Source organism: Bufo gargarizans, chromosome 4 (assembly GCF_014858855.1).
Source record: "Bufo gargarizans isolate SCDJY-AF-19 chromosome 4, ASM1485885v1, whole genome shotgun sequence".
NCBI lineage: Eukaryota > Metazoa > Chordata > Amphibia > Anura > Bufonidae > Bufo > Bufo gargarizans.
In genome coordinates, this window is record NC_058083.1 from 531,520,268 (window position 1) to 531,545,730 (window position 25,463).

Here is a 25,463-nt window from a genome sequence, read left to right on the forward strand (position 1 = left end):
CATTGGTGGTGTTAGTGGGTGTCTGAAGTTCACCTACAACCCTGAAGGAGGGTGAGATGAAGATAGATCTAGCCTGTGAGCGGGATGGATGGGCACTTCCGGTCCCGTTTGCAGTGGAACGCATCGGTGGAAAGCAGATCACTTCCAGTGCGGTGGAAGGCATGGAAGAGGCTGTGCCAGAGGCGCTCACATTGTCAAATGGATGGCGTGTGTATTATTCGTTCAATAGATAGGGGAAATATAGGCATATTTGCATACATTTTAAAATACATATCTATACATTTATGTTTGCGGGGCAGGTGCTCTGTATCACTGTTAGGTAGAGACCAATAGCCCCCATCCTAAACAATTTTAGGGTGTACATATACGGGGGAGTTAGAATAATGTCCCCAGAGGATTTTCCACAGTGATACAGGGCTTGCTGCTTCTACTTCTATTTTTACCGTCTTCATAGCAAAGGACTAGTCCTGGGCAAACATAAATGGGTATATGCACTTCAGGATCCGGTAAGATTATTCCATTTATATACCTGCAATTTCCTGTGACTAGGTTCATCTATTATTGCTATGTTTATATAGTCACAATTCACCGCACTATTTGAGCACCAATTTCGTTAATTTCAATTTTATTCATAACAAGTAAAGGTTAAATTTTAGTATACTATGCCGAGCTCTCCTTGGCAAGCTCCCAGAAACGCAGGTCACTCTGGATGTCTAAGGTTATCAGGCCATCCAGAAACATGAAAATGTCTCGACCCGCCAGTTCATCTTTAATTTGTCTAGAAATACCATCCCAGAAGGCCACAACCAACACTTTTCCATTTCAAACCATCTCTGAGGCCAAGGTTCGGAACTGTATAATGTACTGGTTGACTGTGAGAGCCTTGGTGAAGGCCAAATAGTGCAGAGGCCACAGAAGAATAATGTCTTCGTTTTTCAAACAGCTTCCGAAATTAGTTTAAATGAGAGTTTCAAATCTCTTGTGATTGATCCACTTCTCTCCCATATAGGATCTGCCCAGGCTAGGGTGTCTTCAGTCAAATGAGAAATAATAACACTTTAGCTGGATCAGATAACAACTGATGAGACAATAATTCAAAATGGATGATTTAAGAAGCCATGGCATAACTTTGGGTCTCCATCATAATGTGGAGGAGATAGTCTGGGACCAGAACATCTAGTAGATGTAGCTTGTGGAGTAGGAGCAGGAACTAACGCTGTAGCAGGTGACAGTGGTACCGCAGTGACTTTGAAATAACTTCCGGGCGAGTGGAGACATCATATAGAAATGATTGGATCGGTCTTTTTGCTGTGACAGTTGGAAGAGTTCTGGTAGTCCTATCTGGCGTGGCTCAGCAGGATGTATTGCCTCAGATTACTATAATATACACTGAGTGTGGACCCACTGTGCCAACTAACCGATTTGGCTACGGGTTAAACTGAAAGGATGTTGTCCTGGTGGCACCCTGGTATTCACCATTTAACCCCTATACAGAGATCTTGACTTTGCAGGAATATTCCTGTATGCTGTTTGTGGCAGCTGACTGACGGCGATCAGAGACACAAGTGCAAAGCACTTAAGAAACAGGCAATATGCGTAAGCAGGGCAGGGCAGGCAGTATGCTAGTGTATACAAGAAAGCAATCCAAAGTTAGGGCAGGCAACATTGGTACGTATCCAAGAAAGAAATCTGAAGTCAGGGCAGGCAGTGAAGAATCAGAGTGGAGAAAAAGGTGGGATTTGTATACAGGATGACAGACAAAAACAGTACACATTCCAATTTTGCCCAGATCCACACTTTGTCTAAGGCCTCTTGCACACATCCGTTGTGGTTTCTTTCTGTGCATTGGAAACCGCAATTTGCTTCAGTGGGGTTCCGTTCCACGCTGAACCTCCGAATTTGCGGACCCATTTAAGTGAGTTGGTCCGCATCCATGATGCGGAATGTACACGGCCGGTGCCCCGTGTGTTGCGGAACTGCCATATGTGACCCGCAATACGGCCACTGTAGCAAAACGGCCGTGTGCAAGAGGCTTAAAGGGATTCTGTCACCAGGTTTCACCCCTGTCAGATAAAAATATGCTTATGTTCAGGGTGTCTTCACGATTCCTAATGTGGGCTTATAAATGTCATCTGTAGGCTCATTTTGCTAAAAAACGGCTATTACTAACCTGTCAGTCAAAAAAATAAGGTGCCCAAGGGGATGTAAATGGATGCAAGGTGCCGGCCGCACCCGCCGCCGTTCGTGCCCAGCGCCGCCTTTCCAGACCTCAGCGCCGCCTCTTAATCCTCTGCGGCCGGCACCTTGCATCCATTTACATCCCCTTGGGCGCCTTATTTTTTTGACTGACAGGTTAGTAAAAGCCGTTTTTTTAGCAAAATGAGCCTACAGATGACATTTATAAGCCCACATTAGGAATCGTGAAGACACCCTGAACATAAGCATATTTTTATCTGACAGGGGTGAAACCTGGTGACAGAATCCCTTTAAAACTGGCCTTGCCTTATGTATTTTGTCCAGAGAAGTTCAGATCCTTGTATACAGGTTAAGTAATGAATACTAGATATTTCCTTTTATTTGACACCCTGTTTTAACCAGCGCTAATTGGATTGCAGCTCGGAGTGCCCACTGCTAGGATTAGCTAAAGCTTTTCGGACCACCTACTACAGTTTCATAGGACATATGTCCCTCCTGGACTTTACCTAGACCCGCTCTTACAGATGCTAAATTGACAAAAAAAAATCTTTATAATTTTTGGGATTCATCCTGTGTTGTCATGTATGATGACAAACTGCAGGTCCTTAGCATCTCTATGGACTTTTCCTTCTATGGACATATCTGGCTGGTCAGTTTTCTACTATATTTGATGTTTCACACAATTACTACTACAATTTAATCACAGTTATATGGAAATGTATTTTTTATATTTTCTTTAAGAAACCTGACAACAAAATATACATTACATTTAATAACTAGAAATATAATGGAACAATAAGGAATAATCAGTCTTAATATCTTATGACATGATTATCCCATAGGAAGTAAACAGAATGATCATTACAGAGGGGAACTCAAGTCAACATTGTGAGTACCTTCAACCCCAAAGAAGGAACCTTCATCATGGACACCAAAATACTTTTGTTCATATAATCTGTTCTGCGAACTGGAAATTAGGGATTGAGTTATATTAAGAGACAGAATTAAAAAATGTAAATCCTTATAAGAATTGCGAACAATCCACAAAATCAGGCACATTAGCAGGCATACTGGATACTAGAATGTGACGATTCTGTGGTAGAAGGTTGTAAACCAAAAAAGACAAGGTGGCATTAGCAGGAGGTGCTCAAACCCACATGCAGTCGTACATATATATATAGGGGAGCAAATCCTGCACTTGTGGCCCGTTGCTAATGGCGATCCCCAGCAAAATGCATACGGTGGAGGATGCCCGCGGCGAACCACAAGTACCACAATAGACATCTCACACAAGGTAACAAGTGCGGATGTAATAATCAATATAACAATATAACAAAACAACAACAAATACAGGTGCACTCTGCGGTCTCACTAATCCCTCAAACTGATTTTAAAATTGAGAGATTAGTCAACATGTCCTACGGTGTAGAACATGTCTAAGCCCGGGCACCACATCAAGGTTTCTCAAGTAGCCCGGGACCTAACGCTCTCCTACCTGCGCCGTATGGGCGTAGGTAGGAGAGCGTTAGGTCCCGGGCTACTTGAGAAACCTTGACGTGGTGCCCGGGCTTAGACATGTTCTACACCGTAGGACATGTTGACTAATCTCTCAATTTTAAAATCTGTTTGAGGGATTAGTGAGACCGCAGGGTGCACCTGTATTTGTTGTTGTTTTGTTATATTGTTAGAAGGTTGTAACTCAGTAAATGAAATTCCATGTTAAGAAAACTTGAGATATTTAATGACAGATCAGAGATGAAAAATGATCTTTACTACAGCAGTACTTTCCCCCTTTAGTAGAGATTTTCTTATTTTTCTCAGACTAAACACTCTTGAACCATTTGTTTGAAAAATAATATTCTGATAGTAGGGTTCTCCACATCTACAGCTCTATAGATCATATCTGTAATTCAAGTAGCCATTGATAAATCACTTCCAGTATAAGTGGCGGTGATGTGACAGTCACCTGTTATGGCCATGATGACAATACCTTTAGCAGCAATTGACAACACCAGGGAACCCTGACGATCAGCTCAGGTAACCCTTTTGGCTGCTTTCTACGCCAACCGTCTCATTCATCGTTAATATGGCCTAGAAACAGCTCAGTGATATTGAAGTGAATGAGACTAAGTTGCAATACCAAGCACATCCGCTATCCCATGGAAAGCATTGTGCTTTGTAAGCTGCAAGGAGGCCTCCTCCAACAGCTGATCGGTGGGGGTCTCGAGTGTCAAATCTCCCCCTCCTAATCTGATATTGATGACCTATCTTGAAGACAGTTCAGACTTCTCCCCTGTGTGAGATTTCTGATGTCGAATAAGACTTGATTGAAGGATAAAACATATCCCACATTCTGAACATGAAAATTTCTTCTGTCCTAAGTGGATTCTTAGATGTTTCACAAGATATGATTTCTCACTAAAACATTTCCCACATTCTGAGCATGAAAATGGCTTCTCTCCTGTGTGAATTCTTTGATGTACTACAAGCATTGCTTTCATGCGAAAACACTTCCCACATTCAGGACACAGAAAAGGCTTCTCTCCAGTGTGAATTCTCTTATGTTTAACAAGATCAGATTTATGACTAAAACACTTTCCACATTCATTACATAAGAATGGCTTCTCACCAGTGTGAGTTCTCTGATGAAGAATAAAACTTGATTGACGGGTAAAACATTTTCCACATTCTGAACAAGAAAATGGCTTCTCCCCTCTGTGAGTTTTCTGATGTCTCACAAGAACAGATTTCTGACTAAAACATTTCTGACATTCTGAACATGAAAATGGCTTCTCCCCTAAGTGGATTTTTAGATGTTTCAAAAGATTTGATTTCTCATTAAAACATTTCCCACATTCAGGACATGAAAATGGCTTCTCCCCTGTGTGAGTTTTCCGATGCCGAATAAAACTTGATTGACGGGTAAAACATTTTCCACATTCTGAACATGAAAATGGCTTCTCCCCTGTGTGTGTTCTCTCATGTTTCTTTTGAGAGCATTTCCACATAAAACATTTCCCACATTCTGAACATGAATATGGCTTCTCCCCTGTGTGACTTCTCTGATGTCCAACAAGGTGTGATTTCAGACTAAAACATTTACCACATTCAGGACATGAAAATGGCTTCTCCCCTGTATGAAGTCTTAAATGCGTCACAAGACCAGATTTATGACTAAAACATTTTAGACATTCTGAACATGAAAATGGCCTCTCCCCTGTATGAATTCTTAAATGCTTCACAAGATTAGATTTCTGACTAAAACATTTCTGACATTCTGAACATGAAAATGGCTTTGCTTTTGTGTGTGTTCTCTCATGTTTCTTTTGAGAGCATTTCCACATAAAACATTTTCCACATTCTGAACATGAATATGGCTTCTCCCCTGTGTGACTTCTCTGATGTCCAACAAGCTGTGATTTCAGACTAAAACATTTCCCACATTCTGAACATGAAAATGTCTTCTGTCCTAAGTGGATTCTTAGATGTTTCAAAAGACCAGATTTCTCACAAAAACATTTCCCACATTCTGAGCATGTAAATGGCTTCTCTCCTGTGTGAATTCTTTGATGTTTAACAAGATCTGATTTATGTCTAAAACACTTTCCACATTCAGGACACAGAAACGGCTTCTCTCCTGTGTGAATTCTCTGATGTTTAACAAGATCTGATTTATGTCTAAAACACTTTCCACATTCAATACATGAGAATGGCTTCTCACCAGTGTGAGTTCCCTGATGCCGAATAAAACTTGATTGACGGGTAAAACATTTTCCACATTCTGAACATGAAAATGGCTTCTCCCCTGTATGAATTCTTAAATGTGTCACAAGACCAGATTTATGACTATAACATTTCTGACATTCTGAACATGAAAATGGCTTCGCTCTTGTGTGAGTTCTCTGATGTTTCTTTCGAGAGCATTTCCACATAAAACATTTGCCACATTCTGAACATGAATACCTCTTCTCCCCTGTGTGATTTCTTTGATGTCCAACTAGAATAACTTTCCTGGTAAAAGATTTTCCACATTCAGAGCATGAAAATAACTTTTTATCTCTGCAATTTCTCTCATATAAAGAAAGATTAGATTTCTTCTCAAAAAGTTTCCCATGTGAAAATATTTTTCCACTCTTGTGTTTAGTTCTTGTTTTGCCAGTCAGTAATTTATTAGATGAAGGTTTCTTGTGACCAGCAGTATCGGTGGATAGATCTCCACTGTAAAGGACTAAGGGTACATTAGGAGTTATTGAATTAGCTTGTGTGGTATTGTTATCTTCTGCTTTATCATAGGAAGATAAATGAAGATTCTTGTGGTATACTCTCTTCCCGTTTTCACCTAGAAAATTAAATTAATTTTGTATTATTATTAATCAATCTAGATTTTTAGAAACAATAGTAAGGCATAAAAAATTAAATAAATAAGAAATGAGAGATAACAGTATAGTGTACAGTTTCAGCAAAGTAGATTTAAAGGAGCCAGTAGATTTAAAGGAGCCAATAATCGTCTTGATTATCAGGAACGACAGTTCCTGCGAGCGATCTTCCCGGTAATCTCGCCATCTAAATGTGCCGCTGATCACCTGATGAACGAGCAAAACGATTGTTCATCAGGTGATCCTGCTGTTCATGCAGGCACCACCGATCATTGTTTCTGGACAGCAGGTTGTGTGGTCTAAACAGCGATCTGCTGCCCAGAAACAATGATTCTGTATGGGGATAAGAGATCTCTATAGCAATCCCTCATCCTCATACTGTGAAAGAGTTCGCTGATTGAAAATGCAGCGTTCTTCTTCACTGAGCGAGCAGCCAGCTGTCCGAAAGGAACACTTCCTCCCTGACAACCAGCCGATCTATCAGCCTGTCTAATCTCGTCTTGAGTTTTTAGGAGTTTTTTGCTGTCCAAGAATATATTCCCTTGTAGAGATGGTGACAGGTGTTTCTATCCAGACCATACAGTCCAATAAATCCAAATGTCAACAGAAAACAAAGGTTCCAGAAATTCAAAAGATACCACCAAAAATGTATATAATAGATATCATTAGTGGAATGAAATTAAGCATGAACATGTACACACCACCTGTGTATACGCTTAATGTATGGCCCTATTATCTGCTTTACAAAACCATATCTCACCCAAGTGCTTAATGAGCCTCGAGGAAAATTATCATAACTAGAGCAGGTGGCCACCATTCAGATTCCTATACTATAATAGGACAACCTTTGGAAAATTAAATAAGTGATTTGATTGGTTGTCATGGGCAACAACTCCATTTTCCTTTCAACAAGCTCTGATACATCTTCTCCTCCTTTTGTTTTGATCGCTGTTGTGCCCTATTTGTGCTTTACATATTATGGCAACTTTCTTCTTTATTTTTCTTACTCCTTTCCTTTTTCCATTCTCAGCCTTTGTATCCCCCTTAACCCCTTTTTTCCTGTTGTTCCATTGCTGCATTCTATATTTACTTGCAATTTTAGGGCACATACAACTTAATGATTTATTTTCGTTAACTCTTTTTGGGGGGGAATGTGAAAAAGCAACAGCAATTCCACCACTGATTTTTGCATTTTACAATGTTTACCAAGTGGCATAAAAAATATGTTTGCTTCATTCTGCAGATCAGTATGACTGCTCGAATACACTTGAATAGGAAGGAGCCGTCCCATAGAAGTGAATGGGATGGCTTCTTGTAATTACACTGCTGACTGTTGCGATGTCGATGGCAAGCAGGTAAACAATGAAAGGAAGGCAGCACTCGCAGGAAGCGCGGCCTTCTCTTTATTCAACTGATTGGTGGGGTTGCCAGGTGTCTAACCCCTGCCAATATGATATTGATGACCTAACCTGAGGATAGGTCATCAATATTAAAATCCTGGAAACCCCCTTTAAGCTCCCGAACCCTGATCATGACGGTTGGATGGCGAAACATGTAGGGGAACTTTAAGTTTGGTCTTTGTTTTAACGTAAATTCAAAAGACTTGAGAATAAATAAGCTTATGTAGAATAAGTGAATAAATATATTTACTAAATGTGATAAAAAAATATAAGGACTTCCAGGAGCGGGGCATCCAGTATGGGCGCATTTTAACAACGCTCGCCACCATCGGCGTCCAAAAGGGCGACCAACGTGACACTAAAGAGGGGACAAGTCCCCTGTGGTAGCGCAGCTTGAAGGGCGCAAGTCATCACTGCCCCGGAGTCCGCGGCAGTGAGCCACAGAGCATTTGTGTAGGCCGCTAGTCCGCGCAGCCTCGGCTTGCACTCCCTCCCTGATGCCGGGCCTCTTCAATCTTGGCTATCTTGGCCAACAATGGAGCCGGTGCCCGCATTACAATATTAAACAGGTGATTTCCTGAGGAGGGGAGGACGCCCGAGGGCCACAAACACACCATCAAGGCCCTGAAGAACACCCTCACCACCGAGGCCTGCATCCTCCCCACCCCCACTGTACAACACTAGCTGCTGGGATATACCGAACCGGCCAGGGAGACCAGCGATCCTACACAGACCCTCATCCTGGAGTGAAGAAGGTTCCATACCTGCAGTACAAAGGACTTGTGAGTAATTTCAAGATTCCCTCTTCATGCTGAAAATTCCCTCACTTATCTTCACACAGTCACTTTTGAGCCAATAGTGACACCTTGTGGCCTATTACGGAATAACATCATCTATTACTAGCACTGATGCTTCTACAACTCTTTATGGTCAAATTTTGCTTTGTCTTCCTAATAGTATAAATATCTTAAAAGGATTACCCTCCCAAATACCTAACACAATTCAAACATCAGTTACACAGGCTTAAACCTAACAGAGATTATGGACAAATTTGTGGCCAAAACTCTACTAAAACAATACGTACCACCTCTCAGACGCAATCTGCCAAAGCTGCCACTGATACCTAAACTAAAATGTCCAAATCTGCGGGCAAATTGCCCAAAAAAAAAAACACCCAGGAATACTCAAGGCTCCTCTCAATCAGTCTCGGATATGCCCTTCTCATCTGAACTTATTACAGATGGTTACATCACGCCGCCTAACCTCTCCCCTAGATATGACACTTCGAACTCCACGGTGGACGGTTGTAATCATACTTCTACTGTGGCGCAAGAAGTCTCCAGGGTTCTCCTACCTCTCTTTGACAAAAGACTGGAGGTACTCCATTCCTCTATTAACTCTGCCTTGCAATTAATTACCACAAACTCTCAAAAAATCTAATACCTAGACAATAAACACGCAGCTCAGGAGATCCATCTCCAACTTGGAACGCACCGTACAACATTGTAGAGAGGCCGAGTCGGCTTTAAAGGGGTATTCTCATCTTGCTACTTCATTCTCAATTGCTGCCAGCTAGCTGGTAACTTCCTGCTTTTCTGCAGATAAGGCTGGGCGGGCTTAGGCAGCTAGAGTGAAGGCCGGCCACACCTCCTTATGACATCACACTGAGAGCTGAGTCCTGCATGCTAGTTCATGTGAATAGTATGACTCATCAGTCTGGCAGCCTGCAGTGTCTGAGGGGAATGGTCACTCAGAGCCATGTGAAGTGAGCTCAGTGCACAGTTTTACACATAAAATATCTGTCTGATCTTTTACAAACCCATTCTGTGCATCAAAGACTATAATTCCATATTATTGACCGACCCCCCCCCCCCCCACCCACCAGCACTGATGCAGATTGGTTTCCATTACAGCTGTGCTCCAGTTGTGTATAAACCTCACACTATGTATCTTTATAGATGCATATACAGCTCAGCTACATGTGTCTTCTCCAGTGTCTGAAAAGCTTCATATACAGCTCTGCTACATCTGTCTGTTTCTCTCTTCAAACAGCACTGTATCAGAACGGCAGCATATTCAGCTCTACTACATCTGTTTCTCTCTTCAAACAGCACTGTATCAGAACAGCTGCATATTCAGCTCTACTACATCTGTTTCTCTCTTCAAACAGCACTGTATCAGAACAGCCGCATATTCAGCTCTACTACATCTGTTTTTCTTTCACCAGCATTGATGCTGACCTGTCACATATACAGCTCTGCTACATCTGTTTTTCTATTCAACCAGCACTGTGTCAGAACATCCGCATATTCAGCTCTGCTTCATCTGTTTCTCTTTCACCAGCATTGATTCTAAACCGCCACATACACATCTCTGCTAAATCCGTCTATTTCCTTCACCATTAGTACTGTGACTGAACAGCGCTTATTCAGCTCTGCTACATCTGATTCTATCTTTCACCCGCATTGATTCTAAACCGCCACATACACATCTCTGCATATCTGCCCCCATATGTGCCTCCCATCCATTTCATATAGTTGCCCCCAGTGTCCATACATAGCATACAGTTGCCCCCAGTGTCCATAAAATAAATAGTTGCCCCCAGTGTCCATACATAGCATACAGTTGCCCCCAGTGTCCATACATAGCATACAGTTGCCCCCAGTGTCCATAAAATACATAGAGTTGCCCCAGTGTCCATACATAGCATACAGTTGCCCCCAGTGTCCATAGATATCGAGTTGCCCCCAGTGTCTATAAAATACATAGTTGCCCCCAGTGTCCATACATAGCATACAGTTGCCCCCAGTGTCCATAAAATACATAGAGTTGCCCCAGTGTCCATACATAGCATACAGTTGCCCCCAGTGTCCATAGATATCGAGTTGCCCCCAGTGTCTATAAAATACATAGTTGCCCCCAGTGTCCATACATAGCATACAGTTGCCCCCAGTGTCCATAAAATACATAGAGTTGCCCCAGTGTCCATACATAGCATACAGTTGCCCCCAGTGTCCATACATAGCATACAGTTGCCCCCAGTGTCCATAAAATACATAGAGTTGCCCCCAGTGTCCATACATAGCATACAGTTGCCCCCAGTGTCCATAGATATCGAGTTGCCCCCAGTGTCTATAAAATACATAGTTGCCCCCCAGTGTCCATACATAGCATACAGTTGCCCCCAGTGTCCATAGATATCGAGTTGCCCCCTGTGTCCATAAAATACATGGAGTTGCCCCCAGTGTCCATACATAGCATACAGTTGCCCCCAGTGTCCATAGAATTCATAGAGTTGCCCCAAGTGTACATAAAAATGCCCCCATTGAATTCACGATGAACCCCCTTTATTGCCCAATATTCAATAATCGTTGGTGGATTAGTGGGCCAGTAGATATTATACTTACCTTTTAGGAAATAGTATCCCGTTCCTCCGACGTCCGTCCGCTCACTCCGCTGACTCGCCCGAACTGCGAGTGGATATACTGCGCATGCGCGGACGTGCGCGTTCTCGTATTACTGGAGAGGCTGGCCGATGAATGTCTTCGGCTGTGGTGCGCAGGCGCGGCACATGGATGCGGCCGGCGAGATGAGGCCGTATTCATGGGAGACAAGAGTAAACAAAGGGTTCTCATAGAACCTTTTTTAGGACGAATGGTAACTTTTTGTAAATTACATATATAAGAAGATATGTTCAGTGGGGGGAAATGAATTAGTTAAAACCTATTTAATGAAGTGGGACAACCCCTTTAACTAGAGGACCTGGAGAATCGGGATCGCCGCAACAACCTCAGATTTATAGGCATCCCGGAGAGTGTTACTGGGGACGACCTACTCACATATCTTTCCATGAATATGCCTGCGGTGTTGGGCCTGGAGATGTCGACTGATAAATGTCATGTTGAACGTGTATACAGAATTGGACCACCTAAACCGTCTGGAATGGACAACCCAAGACCCCGTCCGGTCATCGCAGAGTACTGGAATTGGACGATTAAAGAACAGATCCTTCCTTTGAGAGGGATTTTCCTTTCCAATGGCATGACTCCCACATTACATATTTAGGCATCAAAGTGACAAGGGACCCCAACCAACTATTTCACCAGAACTACCCCCCATTTCTATCAGATATCAAACAACAATTGGCTGATATCAAAATTCCCTTTTTCTCCTGGATAGGGAGAAAAAATCTGCTTAAAACTTATATCTTGCCTAAACTATTATACACTGCCTATACCTCTCCCCCAATCTTTCTTAGCACGGGTCCGCAGCCTTTTCTCCTCCTTTGTATGGGGTAATTGTAGAGCTAGGTTGGCATACAAAATCTTAGCTAAACCCATATTTAGGGGAGGTTTTGGACTTCCTGACGCGGCCACCTACTATAGGGCAATTTCAGAGATTGCACTCTGAAATTAGCAGCCTTACGACAAATAGGTTAGGCCCCTTTCACACGGGCGTTGCGGGAAAATGTGCGGGTGCTTTGCGGGAACACCCGCGATTTTTCCGCGCGAGTGCAAAATATTGTAATGCGTTTTGCACTCGCGTGAGAAAAATCGCGCGTGTTTGGTACCCAAACCCGAACTTCTTCACAGAAGTTCGGGCTTGGGATCGGTGTTCTGTAGATTGTATTATTTTCCCTTAAAACATGGTTATAAAGGGAAAATAATAGCATTCTGAATACAGAATGCATAGTAAAATAGCGCTGGAGGGGTTAAAAATAAATAAAAAATAATTTAACTCACCTTAGTTCACTTGCTCGCGTAGCCGGCATCTCCTTCTGTCTTCATCTTAGCTTTGTGTAGCAACAAGGACCTGTGGTGACATCACTCCGGTCATCACATGATCCATCACCATGGTAAAAGATCATGTGACGGATCATGTGATGACCGTGACATCACCAAAAGGTCCTTGTTGCTACACAAAGCTAAGAAGAAGACAGAAGGAGATGCCGGCTACGCGAGCAAGTGGACTAAGGTGAGTTAAATTTTTATTTTATTTTTTAACCCCTTTAGCGCTATTTTACTATGCATTCTGTGTTCAGAATGCTATTATTTTTCCTTATAACCATGTTATAAGGGAAAATAATAATGATCGGGTCTCCATCCCGACAGTCTCCTAGCAACCGTGCGAGAAAATCACACTGCATCCGCACTTGCTTGCTTTCACGCAACCCCATTCACTTCTATGGGGCCTGCGTTGCGTGGATTATCGCACCGCAACGCACAAAGAGGAGCATGCTGCGATTTTCACGCAACGCATAAGTAATGCGTGAAAATCACCGCTCATGTGAACAGCCCCATGGAAATAAATGGGTCGGTATTCAGTGCGGGTGCAATGCGTTCAACTCATACATCGCATCCGTGCGGAATACTCGCCCGTGTGAAAAGGGCCTTAGGATGCAAAATAGCCAGGCATTTATTGGGCCCTGGTGGCTTGGCGGGTTTATGGGATCTCAAATTAGCAGTGAGGTGTAGCAATAGCCGGGATAACCTTGACCCTCTCAGGGGAGTCTTGGCCGTATGGTCTAAGAGGTCAGTACTCATTCGCCCCTCTCCTTGCTTGTCACCTTTTACACCCATATGTTATATACCTTACTTAGTAGTGAAAGGTTTTCAGGATGACTTGGGACTATGGACGGCACTAGGCACTGAGGCAATAGGAGACATACTACACCAACTAACGGTCCCTCCCATTCACAGCCTTCAGTCAAGGTTCCCACACATACCATGGTCACCCCTGCATTATTCACAATTTCGAAAAATACACTCACCTAAAGAATTATTAGGAACACCATACTAATACGGTGTTGGACCCCCTTTTGCCTTCAGAACTGCCTTAATTCTACGTGGCATTGATTCAACAAGGTGCTGATAGCATTCTTTAGAAATGTTGGCCCATATTGATAGGATAGCATCTTGCAGTTGATGGAGATTTGAGGGATGCACATCCAGGGCACGAAGCTCCCGTTCCACCACATCCCAAAGATGCTCTATTGGGTTGAGATCTGGTGACTGTGGGGGCCATTTTAGAACAGTGAACTCATTGTCATGTTCAAGAAACCAATTTGAAATGATTCGAGCTTTGTGACATGGTGCATTATCCTGCTGGAAGTAGCCATCAGATGATGGGTACATGGTGGTCATGAAGGGATGGACATGGTCAGAAACAATGCTCAGGTAGCCCGTGGCATTTAAACGATGGCCAATTGGCACTAAGGGGCCTAAAGTGTGCCCAGAAAACATTCCCCACACCATTACACCACCACCACCAGCCTGCACAGTGGTAACAAGGCACGATGGATACATGTTCTCATTCTGTTTACGCCAAATTCGTACTCTACCATTTGAATGTCTCAACAGAAATCGAGACTCATCAGACCAGGCAACATTTTTCCAGTCTTCAACAGTCCAATTTTGGTGAGCTTGTGCAAATTGTAGCCTCTTTTTCCTATTTGTAGTGGAGATGAGTGGTACCCGGTGGGGTCTTCTGCTGTTGTAGCCCATCCGCCTCAAGGTTGTGCGTGTTGTGGCTTCACAAATGCTTTGCTGCAGACCTCGGTTGTAATGAGTGGTTATTTCAGTCAACGTTGCTCTTCTATCAGCTTGAATCAGTCGGCCCATTCTCCTCTGACCTCCAGCATAAACAAGGCATTTTTGCCCACAGGACGGCCGCATACTGGATGTTTTTCCCTTTTCACACCATTCTTTGTAAACCCTAGAAATGTTTGTGCGTGAAAATCCCAGTAACTGAGCAGATTGTGAAATACTCAGACCGGCCCGTCTGGCACCAACAACCATGCCACGCTCAAAATTGCTTAAATCACCTTTCTTTCCCATTCTGACATTCAGTTTGGAGTTCAGGAGATTGTCTTGACCAGGACCACAACCCTACATGCATTGAAACTACCATGTGATTGGTGGACTAGATAATCGCATTAATGAGAAATAGAACAGGTTTTCCTAATAATTCTTTAGGTGAGTGTATATAACCAGTACATAGCCTGCACACCTGATCGTCTTGATCCCTCTTGGTATGACACGATCTTGTTTCAGCAGACGAACAAAAAAGGGATCATTTCTAAGATATACAATAAGATACTAGATAGTGAACATCTCTCTAGACCCCTATTTATCTCCCAATGGGAAAAGGATTTGAATGTCACTTTTGATTCTAGCACGGTAGATAGGATCCTGTGTCATTCTCACGGGTACTCTAGATGTATCCGGATTCAGGAGAATGCCTACAAACTGGTTACCAGGTGGTACAATACACCGGTCAAACTTCATGCCATGGACTCCTCCCATTCGGATAGGTGTTGGAGGTGTAAAGAAGCAAAAGGAACTTTACTACACATCTGGTGGGACTGCCCCTTGATCTCCCTGTTCTGGGATATGATCTCTAGACACATACAAGAGATTAGCCCTTCCTCCTCCCTTCTTACCCCTACGGGGGTCTTACTCAACTTGCCTGATGCCAAATTCATATTAACAAAACACTCCCTGCTGGCCTCATTAGTCGCAGCGGCGAAACTTTTAATCCCTATGTATTGGCTCACCAACAAACTTCAGATTGGATTGACAAAGTGCAAGAGATACGCCAACTAGAGGAGTTGTCTAGTTGGGGTTCTTTGGCTCATGACAAATATTTGAAGGTGTGGACTCCAAGGCTGAAGTGGCAGGCCAGTCATTGCACCACCATTAGTGCTGCGGGTTCCGCTCCTACGCAACAAGGGGGCTTAATACAAACCACATAGCATCTACGTTGCTCCTTCTCTGACTTGTAGGTATGGGATTTGGTTCCTTTTTTTTTTTTTTCTTACCCGCATATTAACACATGAAGCTAGGAGATCTTGTAAGCTGATGTCTGAGTTTGTTTGATTGTCCATGCCTAGTTAGGTGGAAGCGCAACTGGCGCGAATGACTAAATTCTTGGACGAATTAGTAACCATGATATATAAGTTGTATCACTCATTTAAAATCTCTATCAATGCTTTCTGTGAATTCATACATGTATTTATGCAGTCTCTGTATCAGACCAAGGGTGTACATCTATGTTGTCAATTTTTTTTATGTTTTTGACGTACATTTGTACAACTTCTCTTTCGCAAATGTCACATTACATAGTTCATAGGGCCGAAAAAAGACATTTGTCCATCCAGTTCGGCCTGTTATCCCGCAAGTTGATCCAGAGGAAGGCAAAAAAAAAAAAGCCTGTGAGGTAGAAGCCAATTTTCTCCACTTTAGGGGACTATAAACTTCCTTCCCGACTCCAATCAGGCCATCAGAATAACTCCCTGGATCAACGACCCCTCTCTAGTAGCTATAGCCTGTAATATTATTAAGCTCCAGAAATACGTCCAGGGCCCTCTTGAATTCCTTTATTGTACTCACCATCACCACCTCCTCAGGCAGAGAGCTCCATAGTCTCACTGCTCTTACCGTAAAGAATCCTTTTCTATGTTTGTGTACAAACCTTCTTTCCTCCAGACGCAGAGGATGTCCCCTCGTCACAGTCACAGTCCTGGGGATAAATAGCTGATGGGAGAGATCTCTGTACTGACCCCTGATATATTTATACATATTAATTAGATCTCCCCTCAGTCGTCTTTTTTCTAAAGTGAATAACCCTAATTTTGATAATCTTTCAGGGTACTGTAGTTGCCCCATTCCAGTTATTACTTTAGTTGCCCTCCTCTGGACCTTCTCCAGCTCTGCTATGTCTGCCTTGTTTACAGGAGCCCAGAACTGTACACAGTACTCCATGTGTGGTCTGACCAGCGATTTGTAAAGTGGTAGGACTATGTTCTTATCACGGGAATCTATGCCCCTTCTGAAGCAACCCATTATCTTACCGGCCTTGGCAGAAGCTGCCTGACACTGGTTTTTGCAGCTTAGTTTGCTGTTTATTAAAATTCCTAGATCCTTTTCCATGTCAGTGTTACCGAGTGTTTTACCATTTAGTATGTACGGGTGACTTGCATTTTTCCTTCCCATGTGCATAACTTTACATTTATCAGTGTTAAACCCCATCTGCCACTTATCTGCCCAAGCCTCCAGTCTATCCAGATCCCTCTGTAGTAGTATACTGTCCTCATCAGTGTAAATTACTTTACACAGTTTAGTGTCATCTGCGAAAATTGATACTTTACTATGCAAGCCTTCTACAAGATCATTAATAAATATATTGAAGAGAATAGGGCCCAATACTGACCCCTGAGGTACCCCACTAGTGACAGTGACCCAATCTGAGTGTGTACCGTTAATAACCACCCTCTGTTTTCTATCACTCAGCCAGTTACTTACCCACATACAGACGTTTTCTCCCAGTCTGATTATTCTCATTTTATATACTAACCTTTTATGTGGTACAGTGTCAAATGCTTTGGAGAAGTCCAGATACACGACATCCATTGATTCGCCACTGTCAAGTCTAGAACATACCTCCTCATAGAAACTGATTAAATTAGTCTGACATGACCGATCCCTCACGAAGCCATGCTGATATGGCGTTATTTGCTTATTTCTGTTGAGATGCTCTAATATAGCATCTCTCAGAAAACCTTCAAACTGTTTACCCACAACAGATGTTAAACTTACCGGCCTATAGTTTCCAGGCTCTGTTTTTGGCCCCTTTTTGAATATTGGCACCACATATGCCATGCGCCAATCCTGTGGGACATTCCCTGTCAGTATAGAGTCTGCAAATATCAGAAATAAGGGTCTGGCTATGACATTACTTAATTCCCTTAGGATACGGGGGTGTATGCCATCCGGTCCTGGCGATTTGGCTATTTTAATCTTTTTAAGTCGCTGTTGTACTTCTTCCTGGGTCAGACAGGGCACTTTTAATGGGGAATTTATTTTTGCATTCTGCATGTCATCTGACAATTTATTTTCCTCAGTGAATACATTGGAGAAAAAAATATTTAACAGCTTTGCTTTCTCCTCATCGCTCTCTGCGACTTCCCCCTCATTACTCTTTAAAGGGCCGACACCTTCAGATTTATACTTTTTAACATTTATATAATTGAAGAACATTTTAGGGTTAGTTTTACTCTCTTTGGCAATTAATCTCTCGGTCTCTAGTTTGGCCGCTTTTATTTGTTTTTTACATGTTCTATTTTTTTCCTTATAGTTTTTCAGTGCTTCCGTGCTCCCCTCCTGTTTCAGTGAATGATATGCTTTCTTTTTGTCATTTATTGCTTTCGTTACAGTTCTATTTATCCACATTGGTTTCTTTTTGTTCCTTAACCTTTTATTACCATACGGTATGTACCTCTCACAATGAGATTTTAGGATGTTTTTAAAGATATCCCATTTTGTGGCTGTATTTTTATTTTTGAGGACTTTGTCCCAGTTAGTTTGGCCTATGGCCTCTCTTAGTTGGCTAAATTTAGCTTTTTTGAAGTTTGGTATTTTTGTTCCTCCCTGTAGAAACGCTCTTTTGAATGATAATTGGAAGGTTATTACTTTGTGGTCACTATTTCCCAGGTGTCCCCCAACCTGCACGTCTGTTGTTCTGTCCGGCCTATTGGTTAATACTAAGTCCAGTATGGCCGTCCCTCTAGTCGGGTCCTGAACCAGTTGGGAGAGGTAATTGTCTTTGGTTATTGCCAAGAACTTGTTTCCTTTATGAGATATACAAGTTTCAGTTTCCCAGTCTATATCTGGATAGTTGAAGTCCCCCATAATAACCACCTCATTATGATTTGCCGCCTCGTCTATCTCGTTTAGTAATAGATTTTCTGTGGACTCTGGTATATTAGGTGGTTTATAGTAAACTCCTATTAGTAATTTATTGTTGTTTTTAGCTCCATGTATCTCTACCCACACTGACTCCATATTGATGAAAGAAAAATTTAAAATAAAGATTTGTAAAAAAAAAAGAACAGATCCTACGTGCGTACCGACGCCAACGCACCCTGTAAACGAGGACACAACGTCTTGCTCTTTCAGGACTTTTCTGCGTCAGTCTCCAAGAAACATAGAGCATTTATCCCAATATGCCAAGGTCTCTACGACAGTGCGATCCGATTCCAGCTGCTTTATCCGGCAAAATTACGAGTGCTGGAGAACGGCAGGCAGCTAATTTTTGAAGATCCGTGTGACGCCCGACGCCACTTCTGCCTTGATCCAGAGAACTGAAGCCTGTACCACCATAATGGTAGAGTACCATGTACTTTTCTATGCCCGTGATCTCACCATCGTGGGCAACATATGGGTCTCACTGCCCCCACAGTACTAGTCTGCAGGACGCTGTATCGTTCACAATGAGACCCGCCTTTGTTCGCACCAATGTGCAATTGTTTACATGGTTTTTTGTATGTTCTGTTACTATTATTGCCCTCTCATCGCCTCTAATTTTCCTCCTCCAGAAACTTGGCCATGGCACGCGGGCCCCTGAGTACTCCACCTCGGTCTCGCCACTCTGCTCTCTGTGACTGCTGGGATGACATGGAATGGTTAGTCCTGATGCAATTCTTGAATCTCTACACCATAGCCTCGAGATCAAATGACATCACACACATCTCATGACACAGGGGACTATTACACCCCTCCCTCTTAACTGATATCTTGGAATGTTTCGGGCCTCAATAACCCAGTCAAACGGAAAAAGGTCCTCACTCATTTAAAACGCATGAAGCCGGATGTAATATTCTTACAAGAAACACACTAGAAGCGAGGGTCCAATAGGGACCTACGGGCGACTTGGCTTGATGGAGGTCACTCACCGAACTATACGTCTAAAGTCAGAGGAGTAGCCATACTATTGAGAAGGGGCTTAGGGGTGTCAATAGACTAGGAACTTAAAGACAAAGGGCGCAGATATATACTGCTCCGAATACAAATAGCGGGGAAGTCATACACTCTTTTAAATATATATACCCCTAATCAGAAGAACACAGATTTTTTTGCCAGACTCCAGGCCCTTCTGTTACCTAGAGAAGACCTTAATCTAATTATTGGAGGCGATTTTAATACCATCTATCCCACTCTAGACAATTCCGCTCCACAAACATCAATTAGACCGTCACCCAGAGACCTCGCCAATTTAATGGAAGCGGTCTCACTATGTGACCCGTGGAAAATTCATCACACCACCTCCCGAGAATATACTTTTTACTCAGCAGCACATGCTAGCTTTTCAAGACTTGACTATTTAATAATATCATCTTCCCTTTTCCACACTATTCACGACACCTCGATTATAGCGATTGCAATTTCAGATCATTTGCCCATCACCACAAATTAGAACTAGGCTATGGAAATTTCCCACATATCTATACAAGTCGGACGAATTTCAGGACTACCTTAAAATACAGTGGGCTAATTTTGCGGATGATAACATTGAACACCTAGATAACCTTCTACTCCTATGGGCAACCTCCAAGGCAGTCCTTAGGACGGCCCAAAAATTCTCTTCCCTACATAAAAATCTGCTTACATCCCAACAGTCATATATTCATTCCCCTTCCTCTAACACCAAACAAGTATATGAAGAAACTAAACAGATATTAGAATCATTTGTTCAGAGTCAGGCAATTTGGCTGACCCGATTGGATCAGAACAAATACTATAGAGAGGTAAATAAACCAGGACGTCTCTTGGCGCGTCTGACCAGTGGCGTACACACAATCCATGGGGCGAAACTGGTGCGAAACTGATCTATGGGGCCCCCTCCCCGTCGCCCCGATGCATTAACCCTTGATGTGCCGAGGTCAGCGCTGACCGCGACTTGTCTGATGTGTGGAGGGAGGGAGAGAGCTTCCATTGGGTCCCCGCACTGCTGTGCTGCCGATGCCTTCCGTGACAGCCTGCGAGATCCAGACCCCTGTATTATACTGTGTAATACACTTAAGCCAATGCATCCCAATACAGAAGTATTGTAATGCACTGTAAAGGGGATCAGACACCCAAAAGTTGAAGTCCCAGTGTGGGACAAAAAATAAAGTGAAAAAAAAGTTTTACAAAAAACAACAACGTCCTTTTCCCAAAATAAAGTTAGACATATTAGGTATCGCCGTGTCCGTATTGACTGGCTCTATAAGAATATCACATGAACTTACCCCTCAAATGAACACCGTCAAAAAAAACCAAAAAAAACTGTGTTAAAAAAAAATTTTTGGTCACCTTACATCACTAAAATTGCAACACCAAGCGATAAAATAGGCGTATACCCCCCAAAATTGTACCAATCTAACTGTCACCTCATCCCGCAAAAAATGAGCTCCTACCTAAGACAATTGCCCAAAAAATATAAAAAACATGGCTCTCAGACTATAGAGACACTAAAACATCATTTTTTTGGTTTTACGAATGCTGTTATTGTGTAGAACTTAAGTAAATAAAAAAAATATATACATATCAGGTATCTCCGCGTCCATAACAACCTGCTATATAAAAATAACACACATGACCTAACTCCTCAGGTAAACACCGTAAAAAAAATAAAAAGCTATGGCTCTCAGAATATGGAGACACTAAAACATGATTTTTTTGTTTAAAAAATGACATTATTGTGTAAAACTTAAATAAATAAAAAGAAGTATACATATTAGGTATTGCCACGTCCGTAACGACCTGCTATATAAAAATACCACATGAACTAACCCCTCAAGTGAACACCGTCCAAAAATTTAAATAAAAACTGTTTTAAAAAAACATTTTTCTTGTCACTTTACATCACATAAAGTGTAATACCAAGCGATCAAAAAGTCATACGCACACCACAATAATAGCAATCAAACCGTCATCTCGTCCCACAAAAAATGAGCCCCTACCTAAGAAAATCGCCCAAAATATAAAAGAACTACAGCTTTCAGAATGTGGAGACACTAAAAAAATATTTTTTTTTTAAAATGCTTTATTATGTAAAACTGAAACAAACAACTAAAATAAGTAGTCATATTTGGTATTGTCGTGTCCGTAACAACCTGCTATATAAAAATAACACATGATCTAACCTGTCAGATGAACTTTATGAAAAACAAAAAATAAAGACGGTGCCAAAACAGCTATTTTTTTTACCTTGCCTCACAAAAAGTGTAATATAGAGCAACCAAAAATCATATGTACCCTAAAATAGTACCAACAAAACTGCCACCTTATCCTGTAGTTTCCAAAATGGGGTCACTCCTTTAGAGTTTCTACTCTAGGGGTGCATCAGGGGTGCATCAAATGGGACATGGCAACTTAAAATTATCCCAGTGAAATCTGCCTTCCAAAAACCAAATGGCGTTCCTTTCCTTCTGCGCCCTGCTGTGTGCCCGTACAGCAGTTTACAACCACATTTGGGGTGTTTCTGTAAACTACAGAATCAGGGTAATAAAAATTAAGTTTTGTTTGGCTGTTAACCCTTGCTTTGTTACTGGAAAAAAATTGATTAAAATAGAAAATCTGGCAAAAAAGTTAAATTCTGAAATTTCATCCCCATTTTCCATTAATTATTGTGGAACACCGAAAGGGTTAACACAATTTTTTTAATCAGTTTTAAATACCTTGAGGGGTGTAGTTTCTAAAAGGACATTTTTTTTACTCAATTTTATCACTGTCATGAAGTACAATATGTTATCACCACATAAAGTGACACATTTACAGTCGAATGAGATTTATGAAAGGTTCTTACCATTCGCGGACACTGATCCGGGTTTTTTGAGCTCACTCGTCGTTCCACCAGAACTTTCCTGCAGTAAAGATCCCACATTAAAGACATAAGAACACAGAAAACTATACTGCACTGCTAGCTTATCTTATATCCAGGCGACGATCAAACACCCCTAGAAGACATGAACCTTTCTGCCCTGAAGAAGAAGGATCTCCTCACGTGGTGATCAGACAGGATCAACATACAGACAAGTATCTTACACATATGAAAAGTGACATTTTTCAGCATGAAATGACCTGATCCTATCCTGGAGAGGACGCTGAGCTCATCACCTCCAGTTCTTACATTATTGTATGGTAAAAAGCCTGTCATTGCTTCTGGAGACTGAACCTTATATCCACTTGCTCTTGTCCTTTGTGGTGACCTGATTCTAGATGAGAAGGTAATAATGTTTTGCAAAAGCAGGAAGATTCTGTCCCTGATGAGTCAGTCACTGACTGTTAATACAGGACAGTATCTGCTGTAGATGCAGCTGACTGGCATTGTGCTGTCATTTAGTCTATGACTTACATCTACTCTGCAGGACTTTACTTTTACCCACATTGAATCTCAGTTGCCAAGTGGATGTCCAAACAGGAGAACATTTAATACAATCTTCATGACACCAGAAACCATTTGTAGCCAACAACAAGATGCAATGGAGCCTACAGTATACTCCACTGCTGCTGGGGTTCCGGCATATGAGGAAGCAAAGAAAATCATCTGCGGAAGCAGCAAAGAGCGATGGACCCAAAGTAACCCAGAATGTCTGTAAGTGACAGTGTCTGTGTACTGTATATACTGTATAAATCCCATGCACCTTAAGGATCCTCTGATGTCACGGGGTCACATGACATTCTCAAGTGACGTGACTCTGAAGCAGGTGCAGGCTTATGTGGCAGGAAGACCCTTTCATACACTTAGGAGGAGTTTGAGCCGGGGCTGTTTTGAAGCACAAATTTGTGTGTGGAGAGATGGCAACAGACGGCGACCTGTGTACTGGTGGGGGTTGGGGGAGATGCCAACCTGCCATTTCTAGTTATGCCCCTGACATCAGTATGTAGAGGATAGGTAGAAACCTCAGCTGCACTTACTTGATCATCCAGTGGGACATTCTGCTTTTCCTGTGGACAGTCCTTGGAATACAGAGGACTGGGACATCTCTCTGGTGGATTTCTCTGACTGGATCCATCTATAGGAAATACACACAGCAACTGAATACATTGTCTATATGTGATGATCAGATGATGGGGAATCTGACTCTCAGAACTGGTCTCATCTCTACAGCCATGGAAGGTCTCCTCTTACCCGGTGATGTGAGGGACTGGTGATTCTCCATCATGACGTCCTTGTACAGATCCTTGTGTTCTTCTAAATACTCCCACTCCTCCATGGAGAAATAGACAGCGACATCCTGACACCTTATAGGAACCTGACAACACAAGGACACAGTCATTACCAGACCCCTCCCTTGGCGTTATTGTATAATGTCCCAGCATTCCCAGCAGCGCTCACCTCTCCGCTCAGCAGCTCAGTGATCCTGGTGGTAAGTTCTAGGATCTTCTGCTCATGTATCAGGGAATGAGGTGGAGGCTCGGTGATGGGGCTCTGGGTCCTGTTCCGTCCTCCTGACACACGGGGTGTCACACACTCACCAGACGACTTCTTCACTACTGTGTAATCCTGTGTATGGGGAGACGCCGATTACTACAGAGATTCTAAGAATCCTTCACCTTTCCAGTCATTTCCCTGTTTTATTACTAGAGAATGTGTACAGTTCTGGTCTCCTGTGAACAAGGCAGACATAGCAGAGCTGGAGAGGGCACAGAGGAGGGCAACTAAAGTAATAACTGGAATGGGGCAACTACAGTACTCCGAAAGATTATCAAAATTAGGGTTATTCACTTTAGAAAAAAGACGACTGAGGGGAGATCTAATTACTATGTACAAATATATCAGGGGTCAGTACAGGGATCTATCCCATCATCTATTTATCCCCAGGACTGTGACTGTGATGAGGGGACATCCTCTGCGTCTGGAGGAAAGAAGGTTTGTACACAAACATAGAAAAGGATTCTTTACGGTAATGTCACGGCCTATGGTGTGTGCTGTGACACTGTTGCTACACTTGCTGTTGCCTGCGGTAACATGTTGCTTAGTTTGCTTGTGTGTGCACTTCCCCTTTAAGTGGCTTCCTTCCCTTGTCTGGTGTTGGAAGGGTTAACTCCCTTCCTAGTGTTTTATTAACACTGGGTTTATGTGTGTGTGGCTGTGGCTGCTTGGGCTATTTAGCCTCTGCTGGATGCCTGTAGCTGAGTGGTACTCCAGCCATGGTGTGTGTGGAGCTATCCTCCTGGTCTTCATATTCCATCTGTCCAGTAAGGGCCACCCTTGTGGTCATAGATGTTAGATGTTTTTATGGTGTCTTATGTTTATTGCAGCTATGGGTGTCCTAGGTCCCTGTGTGGTTTGTAGTGTGTGCTGTGTCCTTAATGTTGGTGTGGACAGCAGCACTAGTGCACGGGTTCCAGTCAGTGTGTCTGTGGCAGGTAGGTGTGTTATAGGTTTTGCTTACCTGCCATCTCCTTATGCTGTATGTGTTCCCCTCTCCTTGCAGCCTGGCCTCAGATAGAGACTCCTGTTCCTCCATGACTGGGATGAACAGGTCGTCTCTCCCCTGCTCCTAAGTGAGGGATTACCAGGGCGACTTTGGGTCTCTAGGTATCCTGAGTATGAGTCGTCCTACCATCGGGGTCCGCTCAAACAGTGAGGAGTCGGGGAGAGGATTAGGGACGCGGTAGGAGGTGACCTGCTCCCTTATTACTCCTTTTGGCCAGGCTGATCCCCT

At 42.7% G+C, this 25,463-nt stretch overlaps 1 protein-coding gene across 2 annotated transcripts in view; it reads right to left on the reverse strand.

The window, feature by feature from the left end:
• Window positions 1-4,444: 4,444 nt before the first annotated feature.
• Window positions 4,445-25,463, reverse strand: part of LOC122934735 (oocyte zinc finger protein XlCOF6-like) — a 44,745-nt gene continuing 23,726 nt past the window's right edge. For both annotated transcript variants that reach the window (XM_044290406.1, XM_044290405.1), the window contains 5 exons: window positions 24,131-24,298; window positions 23,924-24,047; window positions 23,710-23,807; window positions 22,598-22,655; window positions 4,445-6,535 (listed from right to left, as the gene is read on the reverse strand). In XM_044290406.1, coding sequence (XP_044146341.1) covers window positions 4,461-6,535; window positions 22,598-22,655; window positions 23,710-23,807; window positions 23,924-24,047; window positions 24,131-24,298 — 2,523 coding nt within the window. In that variant the 3' untranslated portion in view covers window positions 4,445-4,460. The remainder of the gene's footprint in view (window positions 6,536-22,597; window positions 22,656-23,709; window positions 23,808-23,923; window positions 24,048-24,130; window positions 24,299-25,463) is intronic.